This window comes from Scyliorhinus canicula, chromosome 8 (genome assembly GCF_902713615.1).
Source record: "Scyliorhinus canicula chromosome 8, sScyCan1.1, whole genome shotgun sequence".
Lineage (NCBI taxonomy): Eukaryota > Metazoa > Chordata > Chondrichthyes > Carcharhiniformes > Scyliorhinidae > Scyliorhinus > Scyliorhinus canicula.
In genome coordinates this window covers 22,621,121-22,638,743 of record NC_052153.1, presented here as the reverse complement: position 1 = coordinate 22,638,743, position 17,623 = coordinate 22,621,121, and the positions used below count along the sequence as shown (strand labels likewise).

At 43.1% G+C, this 17,623-nt stretch overlaps 1 protein-coding gene across 4 annotated transcripts in view; it reads right to left on the bottom strand.

The window, feature by feature from the left end:
• LOC119970159 (lysine-specific demethylase 4C-like) overlaps positions 1–17,623 on the bottom strand; it is a 478,393-nt gene that overhangs the window by 65,746 nt on the left and 395,024 nt on the right. For 3 of the 4 annotated variants that reach the window (XM_038804261.1, XM_038804265.1, XM_038804263.1), the window contains 2 exons: positions 11,944–12,129; positions 10,938–11,108 (listed from right to left, as the gene is read on the bottom strand). In XM_038804261.1, the coding sequence (XP_038660189.1) occupies positions 10,938–11,108; positions 11,944–12,129 (357 nt within the window). The remainder of the gene's footprint in view (positions 1–10,937; positions 11,109–11,943; positions 12,130–17,623) is intronic. The other variant, XM_038804264.1, reaches the window with a different exon arrangement.

The window sequence follows — 17,623 nt, the reverse complement described above, 5'->3', positions numbered from 1 at the left end:
TGTCTTTAAACGCAGTGGCATGTGTAGCACCTCCTGTACACTCTTGCCTGTGCACATGATCTAATCTGATCACAGTACATCAATTCTGCAGTGCACGGTGATGGTGTTCCTTTTCTGATTTGCTGTCAAACATATCCAACCCACCCTCCATCATGATCTTGTCAATTTGAAAGCTTCCAAGGTTGAAAAAAGCCGTGGGCCTCCAAACACCTTGCCAGTGATAAATGAGACATCAGCTCCAATTGGCGGTTCTTTGATCCAAATGGGGCAATGAGAAATTTGCACATTCACATGAATTGATGTCTTTACCTTGGTCAGCTTTAAGCCATGGTAAACCTGCTACTAGATTTGGAGACAGGTTAAAAACAATTTGCTAAGACCCAAGGACATTAATTGTGTCAATGAGCACCCATCTGTCTGTTTGCAATAATTAGATCGCCCAGCTCAGCTTATAGGTTTCTCGCTAGCATCCAATTGTACCCTTGTAAAAGGCGGAATTCAGGTGTTGATACCAGGTTGCCCTCATAGAATTTCCAGTGCAGAAGGAGGCCGTTTGGCCCATCGTGCCTGTACCTGCCTTTGGAAAGAGCACCACACTTAAGCCCACACCTCCACCCTATGCCCGTAACCGCACCAGCCCTACCTAACCTTTTTGGGTACTAAGGGCAATTTAGCATGGCCAATCCACCTAACCTGCAAATCTTTGGACTGTGGAAGGAAGCCTGAGCACCCGGAGGAAACCCACACAGACAAGGGGAGAACGTGCAGATTCCGCACAGAGAGTGATCCAAGCCGGGAATCGAACGTGGGACCCTGGAGCTGTGAAGCAACTGTGCTAACCACTGTGCTACCGTGCTGTCCTACTGACACTGAAAAATGATAGAACAAAAGTTTGAATCCTGCAGCACCCGACTCCACCTCCCCTTTCCTTGAGGGTTGAAAATCATCACGTTTCAGAGGTCTGCAAAAGGATCCCAAGAAGTCAATATTATTTTGGGTTAGGAGGGGGGTCGGCTGGGGGGTCAGTCACAGAAACATCGACAGGGGAGCGTGCTCCAGTTTTAAATGCCAGCAAACAAATGCAAATTTCATGAAGATAATGTTCTAATTGATTTTTTTTCTCATGTGAATAACAGTGAATCCCATTTGTATGTGAAGGTTGACTGAACCAGAAAGAACACCCTGAAATGCAATCATGAAATTCATGCAGGTATATCATGTCAAGAAGCTGAATCATATTAACGTTATATGCTAATTAGAATCAATTTGCTTATTTAAATAATAAAACAATAGCCCATAAATTCTAAAACCATGAATCTTAATTTCACAGGGTTCTGGAGCTATACTTACTGTGCAAAAACAATGCATTAATGAAATAATATAATTAAATTGCAAATGCAAATTAGGTTGGATAGTTGATTTTCATCTGCAAGTCTAAATGCATAAATCAAGTATTAGAGATTTAGAGTGCGAATGTTCTACCAAAACAGAGGGCCTATTGTCAAAGTATGTTTATTAAATTCAAATTGCACATGCAAATCAGGAGGGTTACAAAATGATTCTCTCTGTATCCCTCTCCAGCCCCTCTCCTCCCCAGAATTTAAATATTGGAAGTGCTGGGATAAGCTGCAAAATGAGGTTGAAGATTTTACTGCACTCTTTTAGAACAGATACAGAACATGCCACCTTCGATTTGATAGTGTGTCTGACATATTACCCTGACACAGGCGACAAGGGAATCTCCAGGCTCCTTAGCTTACAAAATTAATTTTTCAGCTGAAACACACAGTGAAACAAATACCAACAGTGTAATGAATGTGCTTGCCAACAATAATTTAAAGACAATAATATTAATCCACTACAAAAAAACACAACAAAAAAAAATGAAACTTTTTCAACACTAATTCTGTTCATTCCACATTCTAAATTCCTCCTGTTTTCCTTTTTTTCTAATTTAATTCTTTTCATTTTAAATTTACTTGAATTCTAATTTATTCTATAGTGTCTTTTAAAGCCAAAAGGTTTGAAGCACTCCTGGTCGACTATTTATTTCATGAGTGGACATAACATCAGGGTGGCACGGTTGCACAGTAGTTAGCACTATGACCTCACAGCTCAAGGGTCCCAGGTTCAATTCCGGCCTCGAGTGACTGTGTGGAGTTTGCACTTTCTCCCTGTGTCTGCGTGGGTTTCCTCCCACAGTCAGGTTAGGGGGAATGGCCATGCTAAATTGCCCCTTAGTGTCCGAAAGGTTAGGTTGGGTTACGTGGATAGGGTGGAAGCCCCTGCTCAAGTAGGGTGCTTTTTCCAAGGACCGGTGGCGACTCGATGGGACGAATGGCCTCCTTCTACACAGTAAATTGTATGATTCTACGATTCTATGAACATCAAAAATACTTTTCCAAAGACTAGATTTTTAATCAACTGAGGCTTAAAACTCTGAAGCTTGACAATGTCAAATAATAATTTTTGATATAATTCTATAGCATCAAATAAGGCACTTTTACTTGTTTTGTGGTGGGGGCGTGGCGGTGTCAGGAGAACATTTCTTAAAGTAAAGACTCTGTAGTCTCAGATGACCATAGGCTGCTTTCCCCTCTGAGGGGGAGAGCTGACTGGTGGTTATTTAACCGGAGGATCACCAACGCACCACAGGCGAGGGGCAAGGTTGAGCTGGTGGGCCTTCATTAATACCCTCAGCCGATATGGGAATTAAACCCCCGCTGTTGGCCTCGCTCTGCATCATGAACTAGCTATCCAGCCAACTGAGCTAAACCAGTCCCCGGGGCTATTCCCACAGCATGACTGTCTCTTATTCAGAAAATATTCTGCTGAATCAATTGACTTCTGGCTGTGAACTATAAAGATGGTGGGTTTCCACTGGCTACTTGTATTAGAACAGCAACTTGCATTTATATAACAAAGTGGTAGGCGAATAGGACGTGGTTCAAATTAGGATGCACAAGCATAGTTTGTGGATGAACCTGAAAGTTTATGGACGGTGGGAAAGAGGACAGAGACAACAAAAGCAGGGCTGAAGGTTAAGACAGGGACGGAAACAGGCAAGATAAAGCAAAGAACGTTGCTGTGGAAAGGCAATTTTGCCGTGAAAAATTATAATCTTTGGTAGAAGCAAGATCCTCCTGCCATCAAGACCACTCAAATGTAGACTTTAAGGTGACCTTCTACTGAATTAGATGAAGCATGTGTCAGCCACTCCCACTAAACACAAAGTCGATTCTATTTCTCTGTATATTTGCATTACGGTGCAAGTAACATATCTAGCTCTGCATCATTTTGAAGGCGCAGTCTCCAGAACCCTGAATAAAGTAGAACTACAGTAACAACCAAAGTCACTAGTAGACAGAGTATTCATGGAATGATTAACTTTTTTCCCCCGGCGAGAAAAAATTAAACAGAGAATTGTATATTAAACCATCAATTGATTTTTAAACTTTGCTTCCGACCATTCTTATTCTATCTACCTTCGACATCAGGTTGCCGAATGACTGAAATTGGCACTTCACAATGGCAATGTAATTACACACCTGCAAAATCTCACTTCTGTGAAATGGCCTCCAACTTGGTGCAGGGTGAATGTGGCATGTCGTAATATACATTATGGAGATTCTTTCCAGAATCCAGCAATGAAGCTCGACACCATCCAGGAAAAAGCAACCCGCATGGGCAGCACAAGTGGCGAGCACTGTGGTTTCACACGCCAGGGTCCCAGGTTCGATTCCCCGCTGGGTCACTGTGCGGAGTCTGCACGTTCTCCCAGTATCTGCGTTGGTTTCCTCTGGGTGCTCCGGTTTCCTCCCACAGTCCAAAGACATGCAGGTTAGGTGGATTTGCCACGCTAAATTGCCCTTTGTGTCCAAAAAGATTAGGAGGTTATTGGGTTACGGGGATAGGGTGGAAGTGAGGGCATAAGTGGGTTGGTGCAGACTCGATGGGCCGAATGGCCATCTTCTGCACTGTATGTTCTATGATTGTTCCCCATTGCGCCATCTACAAGATGCACTGCAGTGACTTGCCACGGCTCCTTTGGCAGCACCCTCCAAACTCACGACCACTACCATCTGGAAGGACAAGAGCAGCAGATACCTGGGAACCCCACCACCTGGAGGTTCCCCTCGAAGTCACTCATCACCCTGATTTGGATCTCGCCGCTCCTTCACTGTCACTAGGGCAACATCCTGGAACTCCCTCCCTAACAGCACAATGGGTGTACATCCACCTCAAGGACTGCAGCGGTTCAAGAAGGCAGCTCACCACCACCTTCTGAAGAGGTGCTCTGCATGGGCAATAAATGCTGGCCTAACCAGCGATGCCCATATCCTGTAAAAAAATGAATTTTAAAATATGTAAAAGGGTTAAATGCTAACAGCAGACAAGTGAGATCAAAGTTCCTCTGTAACTGTGTATTTTTGGATTTTGTTTTCTGACTGAGGATTTAACCCAAAGCTCCATCTTTTTAACTAGAAAGGCTATGCAATGATGGAATACCTCACACATAGGTTGGGGCCTCACGGTAGCATGGTGGTTAGCATCAATGCTTCACAGCTCCAGGGTCCCAGGTTCCATTCCCGGCTGGGTCACTGTCTGTGTGGAGTCTGCACGACCTCCCCGTGTGTGCGTGGGTTTCCTCCGGGTGCTCCGGTTTCCTCCCACAGTCCAAAGATGTGCGGGTTAGGTGGATTGGCCATGATAAATTGCCCGTAGTGTAAGGTTAATGGGGGGATTGTTGGGATACGGGTTACGTGGGTTTAAATAGGGTGATCATTGTTCGGCACAACATCGAGGGCCGAAGGGCCTGTTCTGTGCTGTACTGTTCTAATGTATATACTGCTTCTACATTCAATACATAGCCGTTTTAAAGCTGAAAGTCAATGTTGAGTTTTTAAATTATAGTTGTAAATTATGGGCGGAATTTACCAGCTGTTCACAACACAGGATATTCCGGTCCCACCACGCACACCCCCACCTCGGGTTCACAGCCACAGAAATCACTAAAGGCAGCGATGCAGATTCGTTTTATAGTCAGAAGTCTTACAACACCAGGTTAAAGTCCAACATGTTTGTTTTCAACACTAGCTTTCAGATCACTGCTCCTTCCTCAGGTGAATCTTCACCTGAGGAAGGAGCAGTGTTCCGAAAGCTAGTGTTTGAAACAAACATGTTGGACTTTAATCTGGTGTTGTAAGACTTCTTACTGTGCTCGCCCCAGTCCAACGGCGACATCTCCATATCATGGTTAGGATTATGACACAGTTCGATCGAGGAGATATAGATAAAACGCTTCAACTTGTGTGAGTGCAGGTGCAGAATTTATCCACAAATCTGACACACTCCCAGAATCAGGGCTCTCATTCACCCACCATCTGACTGAGTGAACATGCTAAGCCTGGAGGTTACCTGGACACACACACCCTATTGCACTCAAATTCTTTGTTTTATTTATTACGCACAATAGCACAGTGGTTAGCATTGTTGCTTCACAACGCCAGGGACACGGGTTCGATTCCCAGCTTGGGTCACTGTTTGTGTGGAGTTTGCATGTTTTCTCCGAGTCTGTGTGCGTTTCCTGCGGGTGCTCCAGTTTCCTCCCACAAATCCTGAAAGACGTGCTTTTTAGGTGAATTAGACATTCTGAATTCTCCCTCAGTGTACCCGAAAAGCGCCAGAGTGTGGCGGCTAGGGGATTTTCACAGTTGCTTTGTTGCTGTGTTAATGTAAGCCTACTTGTGACACCCAATAAAGATTATCATGAATTTTCTATTCTTTAAATTTAAAATGGCCAATTCTTTTTTTTTTCCAATTAAGGGGCAATATAGCTTGGCTAATCCACCTACCCTGCACATCTTTGGGTTGTGGGAGTGAGACCCACGCAGACACGGGAAGAATGTGCAAACTCTACACGAGCAGTGACCCGGGGCCTGGACTGAACCCGCTCCTCAGTGCCGTGAGGCAACAGTGCTGACCACCGCATCACTGTGCCGCCCTATCATGATTTCCTGGTGCCCAGACAGTTGTTTCTTTTCATATCTCAGTTTTATTCTAAAATTCATGCTTAATGCTGTATCAAACATATCAATCCGAAATTTGCTCGAGTGAGAGAAAATTTGAAATGTGGTCCCTGCACCCCCTCCCCATTTGAAAAGGTTGGATATGCCTGATCTAGATAGTAAGGTTATTTTGGAGATATAGTACTGTCTTAAAGATACAACCCATGCACAACTGTTTTGTATAACTAGACTTGGCGACTCAGATCGGACTATAAATTGTCATTCATGCTGGTTAATCGGCCATAGCATGGATCGTGCTATGTAGAAGCACAACACATCCTATGATTGTTTTAACAAAACCAACTTGTGCGTTATGGTATATTACTAGCATTGCTCAGGGTTAAAGTCAGGATAGGATATGATACACAATGTTATTATTCTTCTGCTATAAAGCTCGTCAGATTAATAGGCAAGAGTGTTCAATATTGTACGTTTTTTAAATTTCTGGACCCGGGCAGTTGCTTCTGTATATTAAAATTTACTGTTTTTTAATACATTTTTAAATTGCAGATGACCTTGTATGATGTACCTGTTACGGCTGATGGGCACAGGTGATATAGTAAGGTTACTTTGGAGACATGGTACTGTCTTAAAGACACAATCCATATAGAGCAGTCTTGTACAACTAGACTTTGCTACTCAGATCTGACTATCAATTTTAATTCAAGCCTGTTAATCTCCCATAGCATGGATCATGGCGAAAGAACAAAAAAACTTGCATTCATATAGCACTTTAAACAACTCCGACATCTCAAAGCACTTTACAGCACTTAGTGTAAGAATAAAGACATGTTACTTTGTAATGCACACCCACTAAGCCTCGACAGAAAGTATTCTTCCCACTCTGCAATTTTGTTTTCCCTCTTTCTATCGCCTTCCATCGCTCAAAATATCCATTTGCAATCTCTCCCTTTCTCTTCAAGCTCCCGACACAAAAGGATACATCTCTCTCACTCCTTTCCCCTCACTCTTTTTGCTATCACAACAGGTTGGTCAACACGCCTTAACTCGGGGCCCAGAAAATTGTGGTTAGATAGCTGTGGGGAACTTGCTTGCAGTCAACGGTAAATTCCTAGAAAGACCCTCCACAAATGACACTTAGAAACTTTTCCATTAGATCGCGCCCACAGGGCGCGATTCTCCGCTGCCCACGACGGGTCGGAGAATAGCGGGAGGGCCTTCCTGACATTTTTCCCGCCCTCCCGCTATTCCCCCCCCCCCACGACACGAATCGCTGCTCGCCGTTTTTTACGGCGAACAGCGATTCTACCCAGGCCGATGGGCCGAGTTCCCAGGCCTTTACGGCCGTTTTCACGAACGCAATCACACCTGCTCTCACCGTTCGTGAAAACGGCCGCAAAGTGCCGTCCCGGACAACCATGGCACCGATTGGCACGGCTGCACCACGGCTGTGCCAAGGGTGGCATGGGCCTGCGATCGGTGGCACTGATCGCGGGCAGCGGGTCCGATACCCGCGCACTATTTGTTCTTCCGCCGCCCCGCAGGATCAGTCCGCGGGGCGGCTGAGGGGCATGACGGCCCGCGCAAGCGCGGATTTGACGCGTCTGCGTGATGACGTCATCCGCGCATGCGCGGGTTGGAGCCGTCCAACCCGCGCATGCGCGGCTGATGTCATCGTGCGCGTCAGCCGCCCTGATGCTTGGCGCATGGACTTAGCGACGGTCGCTAAGCCCACGATGTCATGCTTCACGGGGCCGCGGTGCTAGCCCCGCCCGGGGGGAGAATCGGGTCCTGGGAGGGGGCGCGGAGGCTGCCGTGAAACACGGCCAGTTTCACGGCAGCCTTTACAACTCGCCGCATTTGCGGAGAATCGCGCCCATAGACTCTGGAAACTAGGGTGAGAATACCTAAACTCATGTAAACGCATGTACTCCATATACTCAGCAATCAAACTTAGGTCACTGAAAAAGACAAATATTTTTACCATGTACAAAAGAATGTTCCAACACTACGACATAAAATTAATGTCTCAGAGACTTCACTCAGGGCAGCACGGTGGTGCAGTGGTTAGCACTGCTGCCTCACGATGCCAAGGATCCGGGTTCAGTCCCAGCCATGGGTCACTGTCTTGTGGAGTTTGCACATTCTCTTTGTTGCTGCATAGGTCTCACCCCCAAATCCAAAGATGTGCAGGGTAGGCGGATTGACCATGCTAAATTGCCCCTTAATTGGAAAGAAAAGAATTGGGTACTCTTAATTTCTATTAAAAAAAGAGACTTCACTCCTGTGATTTGCTCCATTGGTCGCCTGATCATATTTTTATCGGTGTGCAACATATGAAACGAGGAGGAAAACAGCATATTTACCAACTAAATCCCTCATTTTTCCCTTCTTGATCATGCAATTCTATCACGTATGTTTTTATTTCATTCAAGTGGGTACTCCTGAATATCAAAACACTAAAAGAATAACTCATTTTAAGATTGCGCTGTTGTTTACAGCCATGAGAGGTGAACATTGACTGTTTCAGATCTAAACAGTGATACTTTCCAAAACCAAGTTTTGATCTACCCCCTCCTGCCCACCATAAATGAACAGCTAAAAATAAAAATAAACAGTTTCTGACATTCAAGTTAACGAAAATGATTGGCACATATCTATTGGGATTACTGCACATGAAAATATATTTCATGATTGTGGGTTTCATTAGCTGCTGATTAAAAATTGCAGCATCTAAGAAAATGTGGCTGTCTCTTTGCGTATGGGGGGGGGGGGGGGGGGGAAAGAAATTCAATATCAACAACAAACTAAACACTTTACAAAAAAATGATGTTATATATAACATAATGATATAACACTTTCTTACGTTCATCACATTGGGGACATTGGCAAAAAGAGTAAACAACGTTCTAATATCTTATCGGAACACTGTACACACTACAACGCAGAGTTCACCGGCAATGCTGTTGTTCAAAAGACAACCACGAACACAGTTTTGTTTTTTAACGCCACCTGATATTTCAGAGATTGTCAATCACAACAACAAGCACAAATTGCGAGGAGGGAGCAAAACTCTAAAAAGAGGGTATTCAACCAGGGTGAGAGAGTGTTAGCTCGGAACCACACCACCAAGGAGAAATGGAAATTGCTATGATCCTAGCAAAGAAAGGCCCCATATCATACACTGTACAGAAGGATTATGACAGGGTTTGGTAACGTCATGCTAATCAGATACTTACTTCACAAAGAGTTTGCAGAAACTTCTTAACAGGTTCTTTCTTGGGCGGTTAGCACTGCTGCCTCACAGCTCTGGGCTCAATTCTGGCCTCGGGCGACTGTCTGTGTGGAGTTTAAACTTTCTCCCACGTCAGCGTGGGTTTCCTTTGGGTGCCCCAGTTTCTTCCCACAGTCTAAAGATGTGCACGTTAGGTGGATTGGTCATGCTAAATTGCCCGTTAAGTGCCCAAAAAGGTTAGGTAGGGTGACAGGGATAGGGTGGAGGCATGGGCTTAAGTAGGGTGCTCTTTCCAAGGGCCGGTGAAGATCCAATGGGCCTAATGGCCTCCTTCTGCACTGTAAGGAATCTATGACTCTATGACCCTTGGAAAATCTAAAGAGCGATACTTTGGAACAGAGACAGACAGTTCCAAGTTCAAATTCTATTTCGAAGAACTTTCCAATACCTATAGTGACAGATACTGGAGTAGCCACCCAGGAGATACCATCAACTGAAGTGAATGAGGACACTTCCAAAGTCTCAGGTAACCAAGTATACCCCAGTCTATAAACACCTGCTATTACACAGTATACAACATTTTTGCAGCTTGAACACCTCAACTCAATGTTGTTTCACATAATTCTCTGTAAGGCCACTGACTGTTGACAATTAATTTTGATTTTCAGTACAAGTAGTACGTAGCTTCTTTGCAACTGGAACAAATACAATTAAAAAGTGACTGCAGGGTAGACATTTTTTAAGTCTTATTTTGTCAAGGTAAAGGTACCTGTCATGGGGAGGCGGGTGCTTTCTAAGAAAGTAATCTCCTAGCACTTTCTTCCTCCCTTAATTAAGGCCAATGAATTAGTCATTCCTGCACAGATGAAGGTGGCTGTGGCTGTTGGAGATCTCAAATGCCCAACTGGGAACAGCTCAACTGGATCAATTCCAATTTCCATTAAAAGCTGGAACCGTTGATAACCGATTTTCCTCTCTGGGCCTGGACTGATAGTGTCAGGCGTCAGCCAATGACTATCTCCAATAGAAGAGAATCAAAGCACCTCCCTTTGATATTCAGTGGCATCACTGCTGAATGCCTCGCCATGAATATCACCGTATTCCCCTCCGGGGCACACACACCATCCTGATTTTGAACTACAGCGCTGTTCTTTCACTGTCAGCCCCTTCCTCACAGGACTGTAGGTGTACCTACACCAGATGGATTTGCACTTGATCATAAAGGCAGCTCACGGGAAATCTCTTCTCAAGGGAAATTACCAGTGATGCTCACATCCCATGAAGGATTTCAAAAATTAAAATTACTATACTGAATATATATCAGAGGTTATCGTAACGATATAACTGATTGCCAGGGATCAATTACAAGTGCTCATTCATCTGATACAAGCTCCCTCACGGACCCGGTTGTCTCTGCTTGCTCCTCAGCCTATCTTGGGTGTTTCCTACCAGCTCTTTGTTCCCATGTGCTTCCAGGCAACTATTCAAAAATACAATTAAACATTAAATTTTATAAAACAGGATATTATATTTCATTTGGATGGTGGAAAGATGCTGGAAAAACCTACAACATTTTGTTATAGTTTCGGTCATGTTTGACGACGGGCCATTAAAGTGTTTCGAACCATTAAAATGTTTCGCCTTTGCGGATTGAATAGAAACAAAATACTCACAGCGATGTCTTCTGGGTATAAATCATCACTGAAGGAACCATCATCAAATATGACTTGATAGAAGGTCTGTGATGAAATTCCAGTCACTCTGCAACTATAATATCTTCCATTCTTGTGTTTAGAGATGACCGTCTGTCCAACTGATAAGTCTTGAAATAAAGTTTTGCTTTTCTTTTTTGAGGAAAGAAAATCAAAATAAAAGTATAATTAAGAACAATTTGTTTTCAGAACTGATTTTACTGACACATAACATAATTGAGAGATAGTAATGTTCATGTTGCAACAAAACCAATTTATTTTACACTTTTGGAACATATAGTTCAACTATTTTCCATTATCATCCACAGAACAGTGATTCATCATCGACTGTGGGCTAGTGAATTGTTACAAAAGTAAAAAATTCCATTCCCATTAAAACACAATGATTACAATCTCACTAAATTGCGACTTATTTTGCAGCTAAATGGATGTGAAATTAAACTTGTCTGATTCTTCAAAGCACCTAGCATTCAGCCTTATGCCAATCAATTTACCTACAACACCTTTGGTCAATATTTCAAACCAAGTATAATTTGCGAGTACAGTCCAAATGGTGAGCCACATTCAAAGGTGGAACAAGGCGCAAAATGACGTGCAGCAACGATATTAATCATAGAATCTATGGCACGGAGTCAGGCCCATCGGCCCAAATTGGTCCATGCCAACCAAAAAGCCCATCTAAGCTAACCCTATTTGCCTGCAGTTGGCCCATATCCCTCAAAACCTTTCCTATCTGTGTATGTGTTCAAATGCCAGGCTTACCATAAATTTAAACATTTAACACATTAAATAGATCAACTGATTTCAGTTTTCTCCCACAAACTCATCAGTGAATGTTGTTCAACAAAATTAGATAAGGTAATGCATTAAATTAAACCAAGTGTCATAACACAGAACTTAAAAAGTTTTTTAAAATGCTGTTATGAAATCTAGGACAAGAGCAATTTCAAGGGAATGAGATACTTACTACACTTAGATTTGTCTTGTGTCTGAAGCAGGTGATGAGGACTACATATGGCCAGTCATCTGGTTCCATTATAACTCCTGCTGCATGGGCACAAGTTACGTGGAAGGATGTTGGACAACGTCCATATGAACACTGAATGCAAGCACCCAAAGTCTTCTTTACTCTCTTTCTGCAGAAAACACATTTCTGTAGGGAAAAAGAAGAGTTTAGGTTCAGTACATTTTCCTACTTAAGATTCCCAGGCCTTTAGGTTCTCAAGAAAATGGGTTTAATTTTCAATTTATGCAATAAAACATTCGTACTAACAGTACAATGCTTAGTTCTTCAGTAAGTTCTTTTGAAGATATAATCAGCTCCCTGTACTTTGTGAACAATGACCACCATAAGCAGAAAGCAAGATAATTGTTGTACCTTAACTGAATAGGGGGCATGGGTAATGTACACTATTGTTTCAATAGGTTGTTGTGCAGGGTTAGATCACAGGTGCCTACTTGATGAAAAGGTTAACATTTGTACAGTGCCTCAACAGTCCCAAAGTGCATCAGAATGGAAGGTAGTGGCGAAATGCTTGCACATGTTTGCAGCCCATCACTGAAAGCACATTATGCATGGCAAGATCTCTCAAGCAGAAGTGAGATGGATGGCCAGTTAATTGGTTTCACTTTGGTGCTGTTAGATGAGAGAGTCACTCATGCAAGAACATCAGTAGCACTCTTTTGAATAGTGCCACAAGGGCTTCTAAACCCATCTGAAATACATGTAATTTTTGAATTTGAGAGCAAAATCCATCTATCTTCTCATCCATGGATTGATCCTGGATAAATTTTGAGTTTCAACAAACCTTCAAACCAAACCTGAGGATTTTCCAATCAAGACTGTCCTAATCAGCTATATTCCACTATATTCCTGATCCAAACTTCTGTGGGTCTCCTACAAGTTCTGCCATAATCTGCCCCATAATCTTCTGGCTTCTTCTCAATTTCAAGTACTTTGACATCCCTTCTACTTGTAAGTTGTTTACCTTACTTTTCTGAAGCTTCCTGATGACTCCCTTGTGCACATTTGCTCTCTCAAATAGTCTCACTGAGTCTTTGTACCAATCAAATCTTCACTCCTCATGAACTCTTCACCGACATTCCCCTGTCCTCACTAAATATAAAACACATCAAATTGCCCATCCATACCCAGAGTCAAATCACAAATTATCAAAAGTAGCCTCATCAGCTCTTATCACCAACAGAGACATTTTCAAGATATTCTTTGTCCTCCTTTGATTTGTGAAGGGTAGGGACTATCTAACACATGGTTAGCACTGTTGCTTCACAGCGCCAGGGACCCGGGTTCGATTCCCGGCTTGGGTCACTGTCTGTGCGGAGTTCTCCCCGTGCCTGCGTGAGTTTCCTCCGGGTGCTCCAGTTTCTTCCCACAGTCCCGAAAGACGTGAATTGGACATTCTGAATTCTCCCTCAGTGTACCCAGACCAGGGCCGGAGTGTAGTGACTGGAAGATTTTCCACAGTAACTTCACTGCGGCGTTAATTTAAGCCTACTTGTGACACTAATAAAGATTATTATTACACTAATGCAATCACATTCTTTGAGTTGAGTCATAAAGGTAGACAGAAGATGATCAAAGGTTCTGCAAGAAAGAATGTAAGTTAAAACTGAGGTACATGGATTCATAAGGAACCCGTGTCACGAGCCACACTGATGTTATATGCGAGGCTATCCCAACTTGAAACACCAGTTCGTGGGTGTGTAGTTCTTTTTGGAATGGTGTGAAAAGTCAAGTGAAACACCAGTGAGAATAAGCAGCCTAGGCTTTGTGTAATAATTACTAAAGATTACTTATTAAATTAAAGAAAAGACAAATACACACAACAGGACTAGATTCCATCAAGCCAATTATGTGCATGATTTACTACACACACAATACAGGAAGGATAATCAAGTTTGGGAAACGTTTTGTCCTGTTCCAACAAAGATAGTTAAACTGCCTTTATAAAAGTTTTCTGCTTTTGTCATGGCTCAAAGGTTCAGAGACTGGCCTCCCTGCTTCTGAGGGTGCTGGCAATTATACCATTGTTTCCCTTTCAATCCACATTCTGTGTATTTAGTTGTCTGCCCCCTCATATACCTTGACTTTAGAAATTAACGTTTGTATACCTCACTGATCTCCCAAGTGTCGAGGGATTCAGTTTCTACCAATATGTGATTCACATCTGATTCTATTTCGATGGCTGCTAATCGTGTTAATGGGAAAGACACATCTCCTCCAGCCTTTTGAACACTGGCTACTGCTGTCATTTAACAGATTTCCACCTGTTGCTGGTGTTATGGGCCAGGGTTTAGAGAACCCCAAAGTGTATCATGGAGTTCACCTGACCCACGACTTTTACTAGATTGTGGTATGGGAAGCACACGCCCACTCTACAGGTGCGGCAGAAATTTAAAAGTAATTTTTAAAGCAAAACAATGTTTATTCTATGAACTCAGTTAACCTTTTCAAAACATAGTGAACACCTTAGCAACCATCAATGCAAATAGACCCCCAAAGAATATAACACGCTAAGTAATCCTTAAACTTTCCTTTTAAAATCCATAAGACAAAAATCCTTTTTATAGAAGCACATCAGGTTTAAATTCTCGACTGAGAACAGTTATCACTCTGAATTCCCCAAATGATCTGGAGGTAGTCTTTAGAGGGCAGAGAGATCGAAATTACACCTCCTTTGGCTGGCTTCAGCTCCAACACTAAAACAAAACCAAAAAACACACACACCCAAGCTTTTCCTCAAAGCAAAACTAAAAAGCAGAGTCAGAGCTCAGCTCCACCCACACTCTGACATCACTGCGGCCACTTGAGCAGACAAAATATTTCTCAAAATGACATTGCCATGACACCTCCCCCCAAGAAAAAAACAAATAAACCATCAACTTCAAGATGGTTTCATTTTTCACTAACCTTTAAGAAATGCAGACAGTAAATATACTTTTCCGTTTCAAAAACAAAACACGCAAACAGGTATAATAACATAGTCCATTTTCGTTCTTCTTCCTCCACCGAACCGGCTTCTCTTCATCACATTCAAGACAAAGCATCGGCTATCACATTTCCTCGTCCTGCCACATGTATTATTTTTAAATGAAATGGCTGTAACAATAAACTCCATCGAGGGCAGCACGGTGGCGCAGTGGGTTAGCCCTGCAGCCTCACGGCGCCGAGGTCCCAGGTTCGATCCCGGCTCTGGGTCACTGTCCGTGTGGAGTTTGCACATTCTCCCCGTGTTTGCGTGGGTTTCACCCCACAACCCAAAGATGTGCAGGATAGGTGTATTGGCCATGCTAAATTGCCCCATTAATTGGAAAAAATGAATTGGGTACTCTAAATTTAAAAAAAAAATAAACTCCATCGAAACAGCCTGGAATTGTTATTCCGGAATCGCTCCAAAAACGTCAATGGATTATGATCAGTATAGATAATTGCGTCAGACGGATTGCTGGTCACATAAATTTGAAAATGTTGCAAAGCCAGCACCAAACTCAAAGTCTCCTTCTCAATCGTTGAATACTTCTTCTGGTGAGAATTCAATTTTTTGGAAAAATAACCAATAGGCTGCTCAAGCCCTTCGTTGTTGTCTTGTCGAAGTACTGCACCTACGCCCACATCACTCGCATCAACAGCCACTTTGAATGGTTTGGTGCAATTTGGGATGACTAACACAGGAGCAGTGGTCAACACAGTCTTCAGGCCGTCAAATGCCTGTTGACACTCCGCTGTTGACTGGAATTTGTTACGGTTCTTCACCAAGTCCATTAGTGGAGCAACCACACTGCTAAAATTCGGTACAAATTTCCGGTAAAATCCACTCATACACAGAAATCGCATTATTTCCCTTCCTGTCGAGGGTCTCAGAAACTCCCCAATAAGTTTTGTTTTCACATCCCGTGGGACCATTCAACCCTGTCCGATTGTATGGCTAAGGAAACTGACTTGTGCTTTTCCAAATTCACTTTTGGCTAGCTTTATCACCAACCCCGCCTCCTGAAGTTGATCAAATACTCAGGCATTGTCAAACTCGGGGGCGGGTGTCGGGAGGGTCGCAGAGCCACCTGTTGCGGCGCACCCGGTCGCGCAGATCTGCGCGCAACAGCCAGCTGTTAATAACGCCGGCTGCAAGCGGCCTTCAAAACGGCCGCGAACATGTAAAAAAAATGCGGCTGCACTGCGCACGCATGCCAGATCACTGGCGTGCATGCGCAAAACTATGCGCATGCGCGCCAATGATCGGGCATGCATGCGCAGTGCGGCTGTGTTTTCTAAACGGTCACAGCTTTTTGTTTTACAAGTTCAGGGAGGTTTTATTCATTTTATTCATCTAATATTTATTTATTTGATTTGCTTTATTAATTTTTTTTTACAAGTTCGGGGCGGTTTATTTGATAACATTTCACAGGAATAAAATGCAGAACTTTGGATAGATGGAGACTCCATACTTTCCGACACCGGAAGGCTTCACCTGCATCCAACAGGTTCCATTGGAGAAGTGTGTACGAGGGCCAAGGGGACCCAAAATCATTTCCTCCATTTTTGACAGCAGCAAACAATGTAAGAGAAAATGGTGGGTCGCGCAGGTCGTCGGGGCGTGGGTCGCGAAGGTCGGCCAGCTGGGTCTCGAAGGCCAGCTGGGTTGGGTCCCGAAGGTTGGCTGGTTGGTAAAAATGGTCCCCGGAAAAAAGTTTGAAGAACACTGGAATAGCTCCATCAAATGCTTCAAATGTTCTGTATATGTCTGGCTAAACATTACCAGATCGTCGATGTATACCGCACAATTGGGTAATCCTGATACGACATTGTTAGTTAACAGTTGAAATGTGGCTGGGGCATTTTTCATGCCAAATGGTACAACTTTGAATTGGTATATACCATCTGGAGTCACAAAAGCTGAAATCTCCTTCACCATGTCGGATAAAGGTACCTGCCAGTAACCTTTGAGTAAATCCAATTTGGAAATACAAGCTGATTATCCCACTTTCTCAATGAAATCCTCCAAACGTGGGGTAGGATAAGAGTCCGTTCTTAAAATTGCATTAACCTTTCTATAGTCCACACACAACCATTGGGTACCATCCGGTTTTAGCACCATCACGATGGGTGAGCTCCATCGGCTGCAACCCACTTCAATTGTGCCATTTTTAAGCATACTTTCAATCTTTGTGAACCTGTGCCAATTTTAAAGGGTTAAGTCTGTATAGATGTTGTTCCATTGGAACAGCATTTCCCACATCTACATCAAGTATAGCTATTTTAGTACTTCCCAATTTATCTCTACAAACTTGCCCATGTGATATCAATAACTCTTGCACGTCAGTCCGTTTTTCCTCAGGAAGGTAACTCAACAATTTATCCCAATTTTTTAAAAATAAATTTAGAGTACCCAATTATTTTTTCCAATTAAGGGGCAATTTAACGTGGCCAATTCACCTAACCTGCACATCTTTGGGTTGTGGGGGCGAAACCCACGCAGACACGGGGAGAATGTTCAAACTCCACACAGACATTTATCCCAATTTTTAAGAACATCCTCGTTTTCCAATTTAATTTGAGGTATGACAAATTCACAGTCATCTGGATTTGGTTCGTCACTTTGAGATAGAATCATTAAAACCTCCTTTTTCTC